Here is a 20,861-nt window from a genome sequence, read left to right on the forward strand (position 1 = left end):
TATATACCCCAGGCTGGAACTGCTGAGCCACGTGATAATTCTGTTTAATGTTTTTGAGGAACCACAGCAACTGTTCCACAGCTGCACCATGTTTCATCCCCACTAGCAGTGCACCAAGGTTCTGGTTGCTCCACGTCCTTGCCAACACTTTTATTTTCTGGTTTTTGTTCTTTATAGCCATGCTAGTGGGTGGAAAGCAGTGTCTCACTGTGGTTCTGAGCTGCATGTCCCTGCTGATGAATGATGTTGAACATCTTTTCATGTGCTTTTTTGGCCACTTGTGTATCTTCTTTGGAGAAATGCCTGTTCAAGTCCTTTGCCCATTTTTAAGTTGGGTTGCTTGTCTTTTGTTGTTCGGCTGCAGAAGACCTTTAAATATTCTGGACACCAGACCTTTATCAGGTACGTAATTTGGAAATATTCTCTCCCATTCCTTGGGGTGTCTTTTCCCTTTCTTGACACTGACCTTTGGTGCACAAGTGTTTTGTTTGTGATGAAGTCCAGTTTATCTGTTTTTCCTTTTGTTTTGCTTTTGGCACATATCTAAGAACCCATTGCCAAAGCTAAGCCATGTTCTCCTAAGGGTCTGAAAATTCTAGCGCTTACATTTCGTTCACTGACCCATTTCGAGTCGATTTTGGTACGTGGTGTGAGGCGAGGGCCCAGCCTAATCCTTTTGCATGTGGCTGTCCGTTGGGTGAAGAGACGCTCTTTCCCCCGCTGAACGGCCTTGGCGCTCTCGTGGGAAGCCAGCTGGCTGCAGAAACGTGCGGGTTTCTTTCTGGACTCGGTCCTGTTCAGCTGGTGTGCGTGCCTGGCCTGTGCCAGCGCCGCGCCGCTCGATGGCTGTGGCTTTGTGGTAAGTTTTGCCGTCGGGAAGTGTGAGTCCTCCGGTTTCCCTTGTTTTCAGTGGCTTGGGAATCACGATGTGTCTTGACGGATCTTTCCTCGTGTTTCTTGTGCTCAGTATCCTTAGAGTTTCTTGGGTTCTGGTATCGGATTGGTAAGAATTCCAGAAACAAAAGAAGAGACAGGGAAGGAAACCACCTGTGCAGTAACTCAAGAAGCCGCCCCGACTGGAGGACCCGGTCTGCAGACTGGAAGGGTCCACCCAGAACCCAGAGCAACGGCGGGGAAGGACCCGACGCAGAGCACGGCCGTGAGGCGTCAGGTCACTGGGGAGCAGAAGATCCAGAAAAGCTCTCAGGTGCGGTGGGGAGACGCAGCTCACAGGGAGTCCGGGGAACGGGAAGAGCCTCCGACCTCTCCGTCCAGCCATGGAGGCTGCAAGGCCAGGCAGCGTGGCCTGGAATCATCTGCAAGGATGAAAGGCGGCCAACGTCCCGGGCACAAGCACACCTGCCTTAGCCCTGGGCCGGGGGTGGGGTGGGGGGGCGCCGACATTCCCACCGAGGCAGGGGCCTCCGTGGTCTGGGGAAGTGGGAAGATGCACCCACCAAGACGAAGGAGGAAAACAAGGACGCCACCAGGCGAGATCACAACAGGCACCCCCAGGACGACGGAGTAGGGGTCCCAGGGCTGCAGGGCTGGGCAGCTGCAGACTGCGATGGGACCCAGGGCTTTGGGACGCACTGAAGCCGCAGCCTGGGGCCTCGCCCTTTCTCCTGCAGGCGCTCCGGCCTGTGTGGGGAGTTGTCAGCAGGGACCGTGCCGTGGTCCCTTGGGGGCTCTGTGCTGGGCTGTGGGGCTCACAGCTGCCCCGTTGTCCTGGTCGCCTCCCTCCATCCCTGCTTCCCGGGGAGCAGGCCCCCGGGAAAAGCCGCCTGTTGCGGCCCAGGCCTCGCTCCTCTGTCAGGACCCCTGGGGGGGCAGCTGAGGCTCACAAGCAGGCCATGCCGCCATCCACGGGTGGGGGGTGGATGGGAGGCACCGCGGGGACTCCTGGCTCTGCCAGGCTGTGCGGGAAGCCGTCCCGGACCCCTGGTCAAAGAGCCACTGCACCCCCAGAGACAACTGGGCAGGCGGAGGCCTCTCTCCCAAACCAGGTCTGGGAGGGGCTGGGGCTGCGCGAAGCCGGCGGGACACGTGCTGCGACCTCTCGGAGTGACGCATCGGGTGATTGGCCTGAGAACGGAGAAGTTTTTAAAAAATCTGTTTTTCACTAGAACTGTGGTAGGAGGAGTAACAGGCCCCCCCAGGCATCAGGTCTAACCCCAGGACCCTGAGACCGTTCCCTTGTCTGGAAGTCTCTGCAGGTTGAAGATGAGGTGAAGTTCTTGAGACGAGGCCAAGACGCCCTCACAAACGCGGTAAAAGCGTCCATCTCAGGGGAGGCGGAGGGAGATGTGAGACCCACAGATAAGGTGAGGTGGCGGCCACGGCCCAGGGACTGGAGGGCGAGACTGGCCAATGGGCGCCTGGATCCCCAGAAATGTAGGAGGCGGGAAGGCGCCTCCCAGAGCCTTCCCAGGGGGCACGCCCCCCGAGCCGTGACCTCAGACTCCTGGCTGCCTGGCTGTGAGGGGACAGGTCTGTTGCTTTAAGCCCCCCAAGTGTGGTCCCGTATCCGCAGCCCAGGAGACGCACGTGAGTTTGTATTGTGGAACCATCAAACTGTCCTCTGACAGTGGACTTCGTTCACTCTGCGTAATACACTGCTGAGCTTAATGCAGTATTTCAGACACATAAAAAGCTGTAAACGATAACCACCCCCCCACCCCCCGCTTGAGAAGGAAAACCTCACCGAGGCAGTGGGAACCCCGAGGGGCCCTGACGGCACTGGGCTTGCGTCAGTGTTGCTGGGGGCCTGGAACTGCCCCGGGTCTGTTCCTGAGACAGCCGGCTCGCTCCTTCTCCCACCCATTACTGAGCAATGGGATCCCAGGAACACAGACTAAGTTCTTCAGAAAGTATGACTGACATGTGATAAGTACCAAGAGGAATCATTTCCATTTGAGTGGAGCTGTCACTCCCAGGCGCTGTTCCCTAAGGGGTGAAGAGCTGGGTGGCGAAAACGGTCCATGGTTGACTGGCAAGCACAGGTGAAACAGTTATGTTCCTTTCTGCAGGGCTTCTCAGAGCCTTCAATATGCTAATGAGCATCAAGATTCTCTATCAGTTATAATTCAGTTCTCCTGCAAATGATAGAAAACCCCACATGACAATGGCTGCCTTCAGGTTAGAGGAGTTTATGTCTCTCACTGAATCACAGGGCAGAGGCCAGCAGTCCCATCACCAGCAGAAACCCAAGACCTTTCTACCTTGCTGCTCCCTCTATCCTCAACACATGGCTTCTACCTCATGATCCCAGAGAGCTGCTTGAGTGCCAGCCATTATGTATACATGCCAGTGAGCAGGGAGGAAGAAGGGATAATGGAGAGTGCCCTCTTCTCTTTGTCAACACTTCTTAAGTCATACACCACACTTGCATTTGGATCCCACTGGCTGATCCGACTGTCAGCATACAGCGTACTTGGGGAATCTGTAAAAGGCAAACCCCACCGCACCCCCCCACCCCCCACCCCTGGCCAGATGCAGCCCTGAGGACACACAGCCTGGCAAGCTGACAGAGCCTTTGTGCAAACTGGAAAAGCAGTGAATTAGCCCATCACTGCCCTTTCTCCAGGCAGACCTGGGACACAGCCCTGTGCCAGGGACCCTCTAAGGGTGAGCAGAGGTCAGCCTGGACTCAGCCGGGCTCACCCTCTCTGCTCCACACTCTCACTCTGGGCACAGGAGGCTGCCGGCCCACTGGCCTGCTTGGGAACACGGCCCACCTGTGAGGGAGGCTGGGCAGTGGGACCTTTACTCAGGTGCCGTGGGCGCAGCTTAAGACCGGAGGCCAGACCAGCTGGAGAGGGAGCCAGCTGCCCTCTGGGAGGTCTGGGGAGTGTCGGGAAGCCTCCAGCCCCTACCGCTCTTCCTCATCTTGTCTTCTTGGCCTTAAATGCTGTCCGCAGCACTCCATTCCTTAAGAAACCGGCTTGATAACATGCCTCCCCGTGGACACGGAGACACGTGGGCTGACAGCACGGGTCTTTTCCATCTACCAACTGGGTCAGTATCGAGAGGGAGGAAGCAGTGGGGACAGCTGGGCATCTCACCTGCCCAGGGAGAGGGCCTCTGCCAGCCAACTCCTAACACCAGAGGGGAAATCAGGATGACCCCTGGGGTTGACAGCAGGGACCTGAGATGCTCATTCATTCACTCACCAGAAACTCACTGAGCCCCCACCACGGATCAGGCACCATCCCAGGCCGAGTTACAAGCGCCGCTTCCCTGCTGGTGGGAGGAGTCAAACAAGAAATAAGTGCACTGGTGGTCAGTGCTACCAGGGCAAAGCTGGAGAGCGACGGATGCCGGGTAAAAAGCATGGTCTGCGCACACGGTGGGACAGTACTCAGCCTCGAAGGGGATATTCTGACATGTGCCCCAACGTGGGTGAACCTGGAGAACATTATGCCGAGTGGATAAGCCGGTCACAGAAGGACAAACAAGTGTCTGGTTCCACTCACAGAGGGCCCTAGGGGAGCCAGGTCCGTAGGGACAGAAAGTGAGGATGGTGGGAGCGATGGGGAGTGAGTGTTCAATAGGGACAGAGTTTCTGTTTGGGAAGATAAACTGTGCACCTAAAAATAGTTAAGATGGTAAATTTTATATGTATAGCTTGCCACAATTTTAAAAAGGAAAAGTAGGAAAGGGTTGGAGAGCTCCAGGAGGCAGAGGGGCCACATTTGAGGCTGCATTTCCCACTGGGCTGCCTGGTGGACGGCAGGGCAAGAGCCCAGCAGCTGAAGGCACAACTCGTGCAAAGGCCCTGGGGCAGGAGCAGCTCTCGCAATCAGTGGACAGGCTGAGGGACCAGAATGAGCAGCGGGATCACATTCAGAGCTGAGTCCAAGGGCGGCCCCTCGGTGGAGGAAGGCCATCATTCTCGGCTTGGGGCGCTGTCTCCTGGAGGAGCAAGTGTGCCTGGTCCTGGACTCCCGGGCCAGGGAGGACACCTGCCAGAGCGCCGGCACACATGTGCCACATGCAGCTTCCCCTCGCCAAACTAAACAGCTGACGTGAACTCCACCAAAGCTGGGCCGGGCCATCAGGTAGACCAGGTGGGGAGTGGGGACAGCACGGCATTGGGCGCTGGGAGAGACAGCTGGTGTGACGGGGCCGCTTCTGTGTGAAGGCTGGCCCTGCCGCACAGCCTGGTCCACACTGGGGTCTGGGAAGCTGGCTTTGGAGTGGGAGCCTTGCTCTGACAGCTTGGCACGGCCCCCGGGCTCCCCGGGCAGTGGACATGCTCCCCGGTGTCCAGGAGCAGGAACCCCACCCGCTGACTTAAGACCAGCCCCACAGGCAGGTGGCAGACAGTGTGCTTGTGAGCAGATTTCCTCCAAATTTTTTAAGTTCTCCAAATTTCTTAAAATTTAAGTTAAAATTCCTGTACCATGTAATAATAACATATGTCAGCTGCTTTCACTGTTAAGACTGAAGGTTGCAGGATGTGGAGCATGCACTGACGGAGCTGAAGGCTCACAGTGTCAAAGGGAGAGGACAAGCTGCGTGTAGCCTTGGAAACTATCAACTGTCAAGGCCGAGAAGGCTGAGGACGGGAGGACCGGGCGGGCCCGCCACCAGCTCCGCGCAGGCAGGGGCGCTGCTGCTGGCAGAAGTGATGGCGCAGTCCCCACGGAGGCCCCGCCACCCAAGGAGTGTCTCCCGGGGTCCCGCTGGGATTCTGTGGGCCCCCCAGCTCCCTCCCAGCAGGGCAGGAGGACGAAGCCAGGGTCCTGCGTGCTGTCCGTCGGCTCTCCCGCCCTCCGGCCCCTCCCCGCAGTCAGGACCTCGGGCTGGGTGGGGGCGGCGGCACCCGCATCTGGGCCGGCGTCCAGCAAGGACGGGCGCGTGGGAGCTGCTTCAGAGACGCAGCAGCACCTGAGTCGTCAGGACACAGACGTTGCTGTTCCCAGTGGGCCACTATGTAAATCAGGCTTCTAAAGGCTTCATCTTGGGGACACTTGTTTTGCAATTGATTCATCTGTCGAGCGCTTAAACTACAGGACTAGTCTACCGCCATGGTTTCTGATTCTGTCTCTTCGTTAATTCCATCTGGCTTCTGTAATTTAGTCCAAAATAACCTCTTCCTCCCCGGCACTGGGCAGGCGTCTTCATCTCTGCAGGGCGGGCCGTCCTGAGCCTCAGCGGTGGCCGGGGCCCCAGCAGCAGGGGCTGAGTAATAAGCACATTGAGTCGGGGGTGAAATGGGCTGGAAGGCGGGGCCGCGGGCTGCACATCCCTGCTGGTCCTTCATGCCGAAGGTGGCCCCACAGAGTTGTGCCTTGGACGACGCAGGCATCTGGCTGGGGCGGCGAGGTCCCTGCGAAGCCATAGGCAACTCCCACCCGGGCCCCTTTCATGCCCTTTCTTGGGCCCCACGTCAAAGTGGGGGTAGGTTAGTGACGATCCCGAATCAGCATCAAGAACCACCTGGCTCATCAGAGTCTTCTCATGGGTCCGTGGGTCCCTGACACGGTGCAGGAGTAGAGGCCACGCGAAGGCCACGCACAGCACTGCGGAGTGCGGGGGACAGTCCCCCCGGGCGGTGTCAGCAGGGACGACATCCATCTGCTCACACGCCTCTTCTCGAGCAGAGGCAGTGGAGGGACAGTTCGTCTGGGCCCCACCCTGTGGCTGCCAGTGGACGCCACAACCTCTGCCCGTGCTGCACGGCAGCGGGGGCCCCAGGGCAGCCTCCGTACAGCGCCAGGCAGAAGCTATCGCATTTGGTTTAAGCTCAGTCACCCGGTGCCGTGGCCCCTGCATCCAGTCCTGACATCAAGGCGGTAAAAAGCCTCTCCCAGTTTCAGGGATGGGGACGTGCCTGACGAAGTTCTAGCAGAATAAATGGGACTGGACACACTGCTGCAGCCCTTGTGGGAAAACATGACCTGCCAGGGGACCCCGGCGAGGTAGAGAATAAACGCTCCCCAATGAAAGTTGGGGCGGAACAGCTTTAGTCACTCCACGGTAAGGTGAGAGGCCCCTTAAATCCTGAATCAAAATGACTTCTAGACACAGCTTTCCCCTCCTGACTCCCGTCTTTGTTCCACTCTTGGCCCTTCAGTGCAGAGAGCTTGTCGGGTACTGCACCCCCGGTCTGGACGGGGCCCCCTCACCTCCGCCGGGCCATCCTCAGGACCCACTCCCATCAACCACACCCCCACCCCGGGCCCCTGGGTTGCGTGCCTTTGGAAAGGAGCAAATCCCTGAGAAACCACATTCTGTACCTTCCTCGTTTACCCTAACGAGATGGTGAAATAGGTTTGTACGGGAAAAAAAAATAGAAACAGACCTGTCTTAAAATCCTGTTTTCAGTCATTCTGTGGCTCCACTTCCACGTGGGCTGCAGCGGGAAAGCCGCTCACACCCTAACCGGGAGGAGTGGACAATCCACAAAATCTTACCTCTCCTCCAGCTCAGAGAGCTGTGGCTGCTCGGCCACCAAGTGACTGACTTCCAGAGAGGGACGAGCCCCTCCAATGCAGGAGGGGACGCAGCACGGCCCCCGCTGGGCAAACGCGGGACGAGGTGGCCCAGGCGCTAAGGGCCCGGCCACCGTGGGGAGCAGGACTGGAGAGACCCCCGCCCACCAGCCCGACCCTTCTCTCATTTGAAGCAAAAGCCTTAATCCAGCAGGGGAGGAACAAGCCCCCACCCTGGGTGTAGACTCCTGCTTCCGGGGACCAGGAGAGAGCCCCTAAGCCAGGCCCCAGGCCCCCGCCCAGACACAGGGAGAGGCAGGAGCGGGGGACACAGCTGACGCCTGCACCCTGGGACACAGGCCCTGCCTGCCACTGAGGCCACAGCAGGAGGGCGCCCTGCCTCCACCCGGGGCGGGGGACAAAGCAGATAGCCCCCCAGGGCCTGCTGGAAGCTGGAGGAATCCGGAGGCAATGGCAGAAACGACAAGACCTAAACCCGAAGCCCAGCACTCGGCTCGAAAGACGACTCAACCCCCACACCATGGGCTGCGGGGGACCATTGGTTCTGGTCCCCACTGCTCGCAAGCAGCCCCAGCACTGGGTCCCGCGTCGGGAGACACCACAGAGAAAACCACGCGGCCAGGAGCCAGACCCGGGCATGTCCGTGTGCCACCATCCCCGCGGCCAGCGGCCGCACGCCACTCGCACGGACACCCAGGGTGCCTCTGTGACTCTGCCCCCACAGACGACGGCACTGCCAGGACCACCTCTGCACGGGTCCTCGTGGGAACCTGCCAACGGCTCTCCGCAGGGCCGCAGGGCACAGCACGCCTCACTCCTCAGGGCCCGCGAGCACCACAGCGGCGTCCGGTGACACTCACGCCACCTCTCCAACCTCTGCCTGACGGAGGGCAGCCTCACTGTGCGAGGTGACGGAGCTCCGGTTCCGGCCTGGGGCTTCCTCTCGTGCTTGTTGGCCGTGGGGTTTCCCCTTCAGTGGACTGACTGTTAAGACCCTGTCATTTTCTCTTGATTTCCAGGAATTCTCCTTTAATCCTAAACGTGAACTCCTCGTCAGCTGTGAAGGTAAAACAGAAGCAGAGGAAGACACTTCCCTCAGACGGCCGCCGGCTGACGGTCTGCACTGCCCCTCATGGAACAGGAGTCCTCCCGACCTGGCCAAACCCGCCACTGCTGTGTCCTGCGACTTACGTTCGGGCTCTCAGGTCTTCCTCGCCCCGAGGTCACGAAGATGGGCTCCCATGTCATCTTCTGCTGGCTTTGTGGTCATCACCCCGAGGCCCCACCTCTCCCAGACTGCTCTGAGCAGGGCCCCCCAAACCCCCGCCCCAACTCCTAGCGACACCCCGCCCCAGGGCCCCAGGCTGAGCAGCTGCTCCCCTCCAGCAGAACGCTCTGGCTGGAGCGCTCAGGTCTGCGCGCTGAGAGCACACACCGCTAAGGACTTCAGCTTATTTCTGACAGGGGTTGACATGGTGTTAATAACGGAAAAAACCTGAGTTAACATAAAGCAAAATGTTTAAAAAAATATACCCGATTTTTTCTACCAACCATTTTCCAAAAAGGTCCAAGCAGCTGAAGCCAACAACTGCGTCAAAACGTTCCTCCTCACATGCGCTGGGACGAGGGGTCCCCGATTCGCCCCCTGCACCAGGGCCGCTACTGGCCTTCACGGGCTGCAGTCTCGGGCTCGTTTAAACAGTGACATAAATAAACGAAAGCATCTGTGTAGGACAGTGCCCTCTGAGCACCGCGTGCATGCAAAGTACCCCCCAAGCTAGTGACTGAGCAACAGCAAGCAGCCCTTTACAGCCGGGCCAGGGCGGAGCCGAGAGAGACGGGGCGGACCAGCACCCACTCCGTCAGGGCGCACGCGCTCAGGTGCTACTGCTCTACAGAGTTTTGCAAATTTTAATTTAAAAATGGTACGGAGATCTTAGGGCTTCAGACAAGAGGATCAACTGTAAAACGGCAACGGTAACTTGTGCCAAGAACGTCTTCCTGGAGCGCACACAGCGCAGCACGTGGGAGGAACACAGTACACGTTACCGAGGACCCCCACCTGACACCCCAAACCCCAGCGCTGAATGTCTCCACACACAGCTCTCACTTCCAGGATTTGCTAGATCACTTACTTACTTGTCCCTCTCCAGATGGAATTTTATTAGTCAAATATTACCCTGAGCTAGACTAAACCTCATGAACCAATTCCTTCCTTTTATCAACGAACAGCTTCCCGCTTGCAGATGAAGTGCTTGGAGCCGGAGGGTGGAGGGCTGGCCTTGGTCTCTCCTGGCTGAACCCCACGCCCACCCTCCCAGCTCCGACCTGGAGGGCCTGGAGGGAGGGCTGGCGACCCCACTTTGTTGGAGCAACCACTTCTCAGCTGCCGCTCCTCGGCTCCCACAAAGCCCACGATTTTAGATGCACTTTTAAAAACACTTAAGCCTGCTGACTGACTTCGGCCTCCAAGTGCGCACTGTGCACTTGTGTGTTAGGGCTCTCCGTCTCCGGGACGCCGGGACCCGCTCTGGCGTGTCATCTGACGGCCTGAACTATGACAGGCAGCACCTTACCGATGAATCATTTTCTTCTCATTAACTAGCAAAATAATTAGATTTATAATAAACTACAATAAAAAAGAACAAATAAAAACTTTCCATTTTTTTCCTAGAAAACCAATGACTAACTGAAGAAACTTGAGTCTTGAAAACGTAAATGGCTCTGAATGCTCCAGTGCAGTGCAGCCAATTTCTAGAATGTGCGGGGGTCACTCTGAACCCCGAGTGTCACCGGCGAACATGTCAACATCGGAATGTTGTTCTTAAAACAGACAAGCAGCTGCGGTGACATGAGCTTTAGAAAACAAAACATCCATGAAACATGTTTCTGTCTTTAATTTTTTTGCTTTGATAAATCAGTTGCTTCACAAAAATCCCCTTCAAAGACAACAATCCAAGAAAACATCGTTACAGTATTCACATTTAAAGATTGTCAGTTCATGGACCAAACACACCTAAACAAAGCAAGGCCGCGGAGTTGTCTCTCACTGACTGCCAGAGGTGGGCCCTGACACCCTCCGGGTGTGTCTGAGTTCGTCTCAAAGAAAAAGTGCTCCCCGGCCCGGCGCCCAGGGAGCATCAGGCCATCGGCGGGTCACGGGGAGGGACTCCTGGAGCCCTCGGGCGTGAGCTTCCAGCAGCCTGGCCCTGTGGCCCGAGAGCCAGCTGGGGACGCGGCCCACCTTACTTTGCACACCGGATAAACTCTTAACCTGTTTTACATCTGGACTCAAACAACGGAGCGCCGGGTCAGCATGTCAGCTGGAGCCCACCCGGCCTGCGGCCCACTCGACACCGAGCCGGGGACCACACAACGTGTTTCACTGGGGTCTCAAAATGCACTCATAAGCATCCTTCACGGGGGAAGAAGTTAACAAGAGCGAAGTCAGGATCAAATCTGTTCATTTACAATGCAAGCTCAGTGGGGTCGCGACCTCACAGACACTCTCGCAAGTCCGCGCGCTGGGAAACGGGTGCTTCTGAGGCGCAAACCGCCAACCAACTGGCTGGGCAGCGGTTTAAGGACCAAAGCACTCTGCCTGCTGGGTTGTTTAAAATCCCTGTAGTTACTCACGGGCAGAGGTGAAGGGCCCTCAGGCTATGTCCACAGGTGCCCTCTCTAAAGATCTTCTTGCTGTTCCTCTGAACATAGTAAGAATTTAGGCCTTAAGAAAACCGACTTCAGCTGGAGAGACACAGGCCACGGCACTGGGTGCCAACAGGGGTCCCGGACGCAGCCCCATCTCCACACGGACTCGGCTTGTGCAGCCCTCACCCACAGTCCACGCTCGGGGACACGATTTCTGGTGGGGCAGGAACACTGACCTGCGTGAGTCCACGTTCTGCGAGTGCATTCACTGCCTGAACTAAAGAGCGGAGGGAGGGAAGGAGGCAGGGAGGGGCTGGCCACCTTCCACGGGTCCTAGTCTTAAGAAGTCCAATGATGACAGAATTTAAGTTAAGAAGATCTTTTATACTTGTGCAGACTTGACTTAAAATATCAAAAAATGTTTATAAATAAGGAATGTAATAGCTGCTTAAAAATGTTATTTTCTCCCCAAAAGAGTCAATAATCAAGTTTTTCTTTTAAAGCTCCTGAAATATTTTAAAAGAAATTTCTTTGTAGTTCTTGCTTCCGTCTAAGTTATCCAGGAAGTATTCTCCATGACTAACTTTAATTATTAATACTTTTGAGGAGAAAAGTCAGTTCCAGAAAAAAAAAATCTGCCCTAGCTTAAACTATCCTCCAGTGCAGCCGCCGTCCCTAACCGCCACCACGGCAGCACTGCAGGACCCGACGCCCTTCCTGCGGGAGACCCGGCTGCAGGTGCACTGAGCTCTGGGGGCCCCATTAGCTGTTATGTAAAGGCATCCTCCGTGAAACAGGTGGCCTGTTTTCTCTCTGAAAGCCCCACTTGAAAGTAAACCAAAGAAAACAAAGCAAAATCCAAGTAAGCAAAACCCAGTTCATTCTTTTGGTTCGTCTTGTCACCAGGAATCAGAAGCCCTAAAATGATTCCAGATCTGATGTGATCGAGTCAGACAAGAAGGCTCTGGAAGGCCCGGTGCAGCAGCGTAGGGGAGAAAACACCGACACGGGCCCAGCGGCCGGCGTGGCTCCAGCGGCAGGAGCTCCCGCCCGTCCCCGCCCCTCAGCAGGTATCTGGAATTACGCCACGAAGCCGAGTGTCCGTACCTAGCCCAGCTCTGAGCCGATGGGACAGAGGGCGTTTCAGTTTATAATGAACGTTCTATGCATAACATATGGCTGGCTAAAAAAATTCTAAAACGATACTCAGCTAACATGGTGTACTGACCACTTAACTGTAGTCAAATTTAACTTAGACTGAAATATGTTGGTAAGAGCTTTTAATTGATTACCAGCTACCATTTCACTTCCCTAAGTCCTACTTAGCAAATACCTTTAGATATATGTTTAGATCAGTGTAAAATGCAATCTGAGCATTTACATATAAACTAAAATTTGAAGATATCAAAATTTCATTAAATAGTTGTTTCTTTTATAGTAGTAAGTGTAAATTACCACCCTGGGATAGCAGAGAACCATGGAGTGTTAGCTAACTTTGGGCAGGATCATTAAATTTGGACAACTCAGAGCATTCCAAATTGAGACAGTACGCATGTACTGTTTCCTCCCTAGAAACTGTATCCTCGACATAGTCATAATCCAATTCATAACGAATTTATAAAAATAGCTTTTTATCCAATAATTCCAGCAAGGTAAAAATAGGCGTTTCTTTTCACACGTAGCAAACGACACAGGGTCAGGGACGCGCGCAGCCGTGTTTCAGCTGCTGTACGCTCACCGCCAGGCCACACTCCGCTTACTGTGTCGCCGACACCTCGCACTGGCCGTTTAAGGTGCAGAAGCTTCTTTCAAATCCATGGGCTTCGCAAAGAAATTAGCCCGCTGAGACCGGCCTGAACCACAGAACTAAGTTAAAACTGCATGATTTTTTAGAACATGGCAGCACTAGTCTTCAATCCAATTGGGGGTTCGTGGGGGGAGTTGTCATTCATCACATTTTTAGCGTTAAACCTTTAAAGAATTTCCTTAAAAACACACACACACACACACACAAGCACACACACACCTTGAAAGAAGTCGCTGCACCGGCCGAGCTCACTATGAAGTACAAAAGTGCACTCTTCTAGACCTACATATAAAACATGTTAGCAATAAAACTGTAAAATGTTTGCTGTGCAAACTATAAAAAGTCAGGCCGTCTGCACGGGCGGCCATGGCCCTACTGCAGGGAGTCGCTGTTCTCCAGGACCAGCCCGCCGATGTGGCCAGGTGCCAGTGCCGCTGTGCCGTCCCCCGTGCTATCCACCGACTCGTCCTCGCTCTGCTCGGCCATCATCACCTGCTGCACCGCCAGTGTGGCCCCGTCTGAGGACAGGGACTGCAGGCTGTCCACGTTCATGCTCACGGGTGTGGTGATCGTCACAACGGCTCCTGCAGCACAAGGCGCCCGTCACCAGCAGCTCGGCGCTTGGCTTGAGCACATTCCACCCCCCGACCGCGCGGGCCATGTGGTGGGACCCCGCCAGCCCCCATGCACGCTGCCAGGACGCTTGAGACTGTCCGGGGAATTGGCCCCAGACCCTGGGTAGCTAAGCTCTGGGTCCACAGAGGGTCCAAGGGGCTCAGGGCAGGAAGGGCAGAGGCCCAGGTGGAAACCAAGTGCCATGTGGAGAACAAAAGACCCAAGGACACAGGGAGAGGCCACAAGACACAGCCAGGAAGACGGGGGCAGAGGAAGCAAGGCCCGTCTGAAAGGGAAAAAAGTGGAGGGGAAGCCACCAAGTACCTGCGAGTGGGGCATAGATTCAAGATGCTGGCCCAGGACTACCCTGAGGCCAGGAAGCCCAGATTGGGGTGTCCCACGTGCTGATCGTAACAACCTCCACAGAACTAACAAAGGGCCACAGCAAGAGGATGTCTTATGTGTACACACATGTATGTATGTTCATATGTATGTGTGGTAACATAACATACATGTTTAGGAAAGTTTTAAAGGAGATTTATTCATCCATTCCTCTGTCTGTGCACAGACCACTGCACCCCACATGCTCTGGGAGCGTCCACAGGAGACTGGTAAGAAGGACCATCCCTGGAGAGGGTTAGAAGCCAGGACGGAGGAAAGACGTACTGTTCACTGGACTTTCTTGTCTGCACGTCTTGCCCAGTAGACAGGCACTGCCTTTTCCAAGAGTGGGGCAAAGGAGGAGTGGAGAGAGAACTAGTACCTCTCCAGCTAATTCTTGGATTAGAAGAGAAAACACAAACTGAAAATACAAATCATTCAAATATGAATGTAAGATCTCTGCATGTCAAAGCCCAAATGATGAAGATAGAGCTTGCAGTGCAGAAAGCATGACTTGAGGTTAGATGGACACAAGGTCAGCTGATTCGCTGCCCGGTGAGGAGCCCCCAGGCCCAGGGCCCGCGTGGCTCTGGGATAACTCGAGCGTTTGGTAGAGGACCAATTAGCCCCTGAGTACAGGAAACCACAGAGGCTGGGGAAAGAGTTGGGCCAAAAGATTACTGAGCACAGTGTCCGGGGCTCGCGGAGCTGGGCTGGAAACACTGTCCTGCACGGGCACCGAGCGGAACACCCCAAGGCTGTGCCTCTGTTCTGGGGGAAAAGCAGGCCGGACTGAGCACTGCTGGGACCACCAGATGAGAACCAGTTGTGAAAACAAAGCACAAGAGTATCAGACAAGTAACTTAACTGCTAGAACAGAGCTCAGGAAGACTTGCAGCAAGACAAAAACACCCAGCCCAGCAAGGTGAAACCCACAGTGTCTGGCGTCCAAAGATCACCAGGCACACAAACAGCCAGGAGAACCACCCACAAGGAGAACTCAGTCCACAGAAACCAGCCCGGCACTGGCAGACGTTAGAATTAGCAGAGAACGTCACCCAGTCACTGCCAACTGCACTGTTTGCTCAGAACTGAAGCAGACTCGTGAAGGATACACAGACCCACGCGGAACCTCCAGACAAGGCCCGACAGGAAGGTGTGCCCAGCGCAGGATCAAGCACCACGATGACAAGACCGAGGAAGCGGAAGGTCCGAAACAGAAACAAGCTCGCCAGAATAAGACACAAAAAGACTCCAACAACCTGGAACAGCAGAGCCTGTGTGAGTTTCCGTGACGGTTACATGGGCACCTGGAGCCCCTGGCGGAGGAGGGGCCGGAAAATACATCTGAAGAAATAATGGCCCCGAAACTTTCTGACTTGACACTTAACTGCTGAGCGAAAAAAGTCTGAGGAGCATGAGAAGGTGAGAACGCGACGCTAGCGCGGCTCAGGGGCACCTGAGGACGCGCCCGGCCGCGCCCGGGCCGGGAACCCGCGCCCGGGGCGGGCGCTCGTGCACACAGCGCGCTCACGGCGGCGGGGCGAGGGGGCGCGGGGCCGGGCTGGCGCGGGGACAGGCCCCCCGGGGTGCGGAGAGACCGCGCTGCTCCCCCGGCCCCCGGTGCCCGGGCCCGGTCCTACCTTCCGACATGGTGAGCTCGCTGGCCGCCGGCTGCGCGGCTCCTGAGGCGATGGAGTCGGGCCAAAACCTCTGAACGGGCCTGTTCTGAGCGGTTTTTTTCTTTGTTTTCGGAGTTTCTGAACAACTAGAATCCAGCATGGGCTGCAGAATGCGTCTCCGCGCGTTGATGAACCTACGTGGGGAAAGCGGCAGAGGAAGCGCGTCACCGCGCTCCCGCACCCCGTGCTCTGCGCCCCGCATCCGCGCCCGCACCCCGCGCCCTGACCGCATCCGCGCCCGCACCCCGCGCCCCGCACCCCGCGCCCGGCACGCACGGCGCTCCCAGGCCCCGGAGCAAGAAGCAACTCAGAGGGATGCCAGGCACACTCTCTAAAGGGCCACAGAAACAGGGCTGGTTCAAGGCAGCTCATCTGAAGAAAGCCCAGCTCTACCCCGTGCCCTTTTCCACCTTAACTGATGTAGCCCACGTCCGTGGACTTGATACTCATAATGACACTGACGATACTGTCAAAGTTGTGGATTTGGCATTATTTTCTCGAAGGAAGAGAAAAGTTAAACTACTGCAAAACCACAGAGCCTGCAGCCTCATGACGCCCGAGGCCCTGCGGGCTGCGTCTCTACCCGAGAGTCACACCCAGCCGGGCACTGAGTGTGGACACATGTCCAGCTCCGAGGCTGCTTAACTGTGAAGTCCTAGGATTCAAAACCATCTAGGGCTGCACTAGGACATGTTCTCATAGTACGAACGAACAGGCTGGTGCCGCAGAGCTTCACTTACAGTCCGTCTCCGTTCCCCGCAGCACAGCCTGCGCAGGGCTGGGAGAGCCACGCCAGCGCCCCCGCCCCGGCACCCGGGTGCCGCGGAGCCACCGCTGCCTTCCGCCTGCCCCTCACCCTCTGTGAGCGCGGCTGCAGGCAGCGGCGAAAGCGGACGGTGGGTGTGGCCAGTCTGACTCCAAGATGTAGTTTTTGTAAACAACTCACAAAAGGTAAATGCAGCTACTAAAAGACTTCAGAAATTTTAGAATTTATAAAAGTTGTGTATGAAACTGTCGTTAATTTTAAAATTAAAAGTTGAAGTCAAACCTTCTAGATAATATAATTCTGTTAACAGCAGGCGAGCAAGTTAGGGACAGCACTGACGCCCACAGATGAAGGAGGTCAGAAGGCTGGACAGGGACAAAGCAGAGTCTCCAAAGAGGGAACCCTGTGTCTCTCACCCCAGCCTATCAGTCACTATTACGACTGAATCAAAACAGTTTCTATCTGAGACTACATGAAAAGAACAGAACCATGATGTGACATTACAAAACTCATGGTTACAAAGTGCTTGAAATCTCTGAATTCTTGTTAACACTCTATTTAAAAGATCCAACAGGAAATAATTCAAATAGTATGGTCTGTTATTGCTACCAAAATAAAAAAATGGTCCAAAGGCAAGATAATAGAAATATTTCACCCAACACCAAAGCCTGCCTTCCGCATATGTAACTGCCTATTGGAAGATTTTTTTTATTTATATGGGAACCTACTTGACCTGCAAGGTTAAATTTAACAGTTAAAATGACAAGATAACAAAGTGCACAAGTGGTAGAATTTGTGGTTTCTTCTCTTTCATGCATGTCAATTTTATGCTGAAATCGTTTCCTACGTCTGAATAAGTTAATAAAAAATGAGACAGATGACGAACAAGCGAAATGTAGGTGCACCCCAGACCTTAGCACCATGTGAACACCTCTTACTTAAGGGAAGACACGTGGTCAGGTCCAGCCGTCCACAGTGACATGTGACACTAGAACCAGAACGGGGCCCCAAGTCGTGCCGTGGGACAGGACCACCACACGGCCGGTCAGCTGAGGGACTCTCTCCCCCAGCCACTGCTGAACAGGTGACACGAGGGTTCTAAAGGGGGGCCAGGTGCAGAGGGGCCACCAGAGGTCAGGAGACGGCACCTCGGCCGTCCACTGCCCAGAGGAAACATCGTGTCTTTGAGTGACTGCAGGAGTAGGGCCAGTCACGCACTGGAGAAACACATTTCTGATGGAGCCAAAGGGTGCAGGCAAAAAGTCCACAGGGGGTGCTGGCTGCTGAAAACTGAAGGTGAAAGTGTGTGCTGGTTTGTGCTTAAGTATCCGGCCACCGATCCTGGCACTTTGACAACAGAGGAACACTAGTTAGGATATTTTCAAGCAAACTCCACTACTGATTAGTGCCAGCATTTCCAGGTGTTCTGTTGACGGCACAGTTTCAGAAAGAGGGTGCATCTTACCAGTTGTTAACTTGGAGTAGTGTCAAATTTGTCTGAGCAGCAATCTGTTTTTTCTCATCTTCTGTCGGGTAGGGATGCTGAAAATAAAAAGAAGGGTCACCGTGTACTTCAGCTTTTAAAAAGGAACTTGAGAGCATCCAGGGAAAACAGCACACAAATAATCATTAGTAAAAGTGGTGTCGACGGTGCTTTCAGCTAAAACCTAACTTTAGACTCGTAATCTTTTCCATAAATGCCTAAAACAGGATGAAGCCTTTCTCCCAGCCACCCAAGGGTGCATGGAGCTGCAGCAGCTGGTGAGAGTCGGGTGGAGGAGTGGGCAGACGGGAGTCTGAAGGCTCAGGGACCAGGAGGACGGCGCCTCGGGGAGCAGGGGGGCTGCTGCAGCCCCGCCAGGTGCTGTCCTGACACCTGATAAGATCTGCGGGTTTTGTGTCAACCTCACAGGTGTCATCTAAGAACCATAAAATGCATCCATTTGAAGCAGATGGATGGCTTCGTTTGGACCTGCAGCAAGACATGGTGCATCCGTCACCTGCCCGTGCCACAGCAAGTCACCGATTCCTCACAGTCACCTTTGGAGACAGTGTCGTCTTCTCCCACAAGCAAACTGAGCAGGGTGTGCACGCCCTCCAACCTGGGCCGCTAAATGGGAGGAGGAGGCAGGAAGCAGACCTCCAGGCCCGTCACATTCAGGTGACATGTGCCATCACAGGTCGTGTGAGAATTGGCCAGCACCGGAGCAGTGATGTCATCTAGGTCCCTAGAACCAACCTCTGCCAAGCTGACCCGTGCTGTGGGGGAAGAGCTGCGCCAAGGACGGGGTAGGAGTGTCTGTTATGTTCCTCTTTATTTCAGGTTTGACTGAAGTATTTCACTTGAAAAACACCAGAACTAAATCAGAAGTAAATACAGGCATACTGGGGGATACTGTGGGTTCAGTTCCAGACCACCTCAATGAAGCAAGTACTGCAATACAGCGAGTCACGGATCTATTTGTTTCCAAAAAAAGTTACATGAAAGTTCGGCCTGCACGATACTGCGGTCTGTTAAGTGCACGACGGTACTATATCTAAAAAAACAACATTCATGACTTAATTAAGAAATACCTGATTGCTAAAAAATGCTAGCCATCATCTGAGCCTTTAGCAAGCCGTAATCTTTTTGCAATAGGCACACTGAAGAGCACTGATGGGGGTGGGGAGAGTACAGCTCAGTGGTGGAGCGTGTGCTTAGCATGCAGGAGGTCCTGAGTTCAATCAATCCCCAGCACCTCCTCTAAAATAAATAAATGAACCTAATTACCTATCCCAACCGCAAAATTTTTTAAAAAATTTAAAAGATCACTGATGACAGATAATCCTAACAAATACAATAATGACGGAAGTTTGAAACATTGCGAGAATTACCAAAATGTGACACAGAGAAATGAAATCAGCAAACGCTGTTGGAAATAACGGCACTAACAGATCTGCTTGATGTGGGGTTGCCACAAACCTTCAATTTGTAAAAAAAAAAAAAAAAAACCAGTATCTGAGACATGCAATAAAGTGAGGTCTGCCTGGATCAAAATTCACAGAAGTACCAAAGGAAAATAATTTCTACCTATAGTAATGAACACTTTCTTCAAGGTTGATGACCGTTCACATGTAGAAACTAGTAAGACATTTACTCTAAGACCTACCCGCACCAAAGTCCCTTATTCTGCACCGACCAGGACCCCGAGAGGGAAGGCAACAACAGGTGAGGCTGGGGTCTGTTCTGGCTCCTCAGTGACACTCAGCACGTTGGAAGAGCCACCGCGCGTCCCGGTGATAATGGAGCAGCATCAGGCCGATCTCTGCAGCAGCCTGACTCCTCAAACCAAGTGACAGTGATTCACTTTGATTCTATAGATGAGCACATGGCCCCAAGTCAGAGCTCATGCAAATATAGACTGTTCTGCCCTTTAAAAAGCTCATAAAATAAAAAGGAGGCAGGAACGAGCACACAGACTAGGAACAAAACAAGACAGGACGACAAGCAGCAGCTGCTGCCTGGAGGGCGAGGGAAGGACGGGGGGGGGGGGGGGGGGGCTCTAATGCACACAGGCAGGAAGACCCAGAAATGCCTCCGGGAGGAGCAGCGTCTAACTGGACCGTCAGCCCGGCCGCCTCAGGAATCATCCTCACACCAGGGAAGCCTAACAGGAATCCTCCTGCTGGCAGGGACAGAAACAGGAACCAGGAACAAACAGGGGCCTCGGGCTGGGCGACAGGTGCCTGTGGAGAGTGGAGAGCGAGGTGCCCACAGGCACAACAACGCCCCAGGCAGGGAGGATGCAGCCACAGCGGGTGGCAATGGCAGTGACGTCAAGGGGCAAATAGGGGCCAACAGACTCAGCTCTCAGGGACAGCCCCGCGGATAGAAGCGCGGATGTTGGAAGGAGAGCGGCTTCCTGCTGGCCCTCCTGACCTGGCCCCTGGACCACAGGATCGCCTCTGCATGCTCCCCACGCCCCACCTTGTGCTCCCTGAGAGCCAGGCTGGCCCTTCTGACCCCAGCAGCCAGACAGGGTATCACTCCCGAAAGCTCCTCAGGGTCACGCCTCCTCCTGAGGTCAGTGGTGTGAGGACCAAGGCGCCACACAGGGTAATGAGCCAGTCGTCCCGCGAGGCCAATGGGCAGCTGTGCGCCCCCCCCAGACAGGATTCCCAGATGCAGGGAGGAGGCACAGACGAGGCGGAAGAAGCCCCTTCAAGTTCAATCCACCCATCTGCTGACCCCTCCCCTCCTATCGCTTTCAAACCCAATGCACAAAATGTTGCTATTTCCCGAGGTTTTACCCCAAAGCACCTCTTCTCTGCGCATTTCTCTAGCTAACCTCACCTCACCCAGGCACCTCCAAGGGCGGTTTCTCCGCGTGCACAAACACACCAACGGGAGCTGAATTTATGCCCTGCACAGTGGGACGCTCGTTTACTCTCATTCTCTGAAAGCAGTGTCCTCCACTTATTTGGTGACCCTCCTTCCTGTCTTGTGCTCAAGCCATTAC

The 20,861-nt window shown here is 54.8% G+C and overlaps 1 protein-coding gene and 1 long non-coding RNA gene across 8 annotated transcripts in view; one reads left to right on the top strand and one right to left on the bottom strand.

The window, feature by feature from the left end:
• Positions 1-6,245: 6,245 nt before the first annotated feature.
• LOC123611737 (uncharacterized) lies at positions 6,246-9,191 on the top strand. Its single transcript, XR_012500748.1, has 2 exons — positions 6,246-8,368; positions 8,480-9,191. It is a non-coding gene; the product is annotated as an uncharacterized LOC123611737 (long non-coding RNA).
• Positions 9,192-10,337: 1,146 nt separating this feature from the next.
• PKNOX1 (PBX/knotted 1 homeobox 1) overlaps positions 10,338-20,861 on the bottom strand; it is a 42,077-nt gene continuing 31,553 nt past the window's right edge. For all 7 annotated transcript variants that reach the window (XM_074347421.1, XM_074347521.1, XM_074347676.1 and 4 more), the window contains 3 exons: positions 17,828-17,904; positions 15,558-15,730; positions 10,338-13,502 (listed from right to left, as the gene is read on the bottom strand). In XM_074347421.1, the coding sequence (XP_074203522.1) occupies positions 13,291-13,502; positions 15,558-15,730; positions 17,828-17,904 (462 nt within the window). In that variant the 3' untranslated portion in view covers positions 10,338-13,290. The remainder of the gene's footprint in view (positions 13,503-15,557; positions 15,731-17,827; positions 17,905-20,861) is intronic.

The sequence above is a fragment of the Camelus bactrianus genome, chromosome 1, assembly GCF_048773025.1.
Source record: "Camelus bactrianus isolate YW-2024 breed Bactrian camel chromosome 1, ASM4877302v1, whole genome shotgun sequence".
Lineage (NCBI taxonomy): Eukaryota > Metazoa > Chordata > Mammalia > Artiodactyla > Camelidae > Camelus > Camelus bactrianus.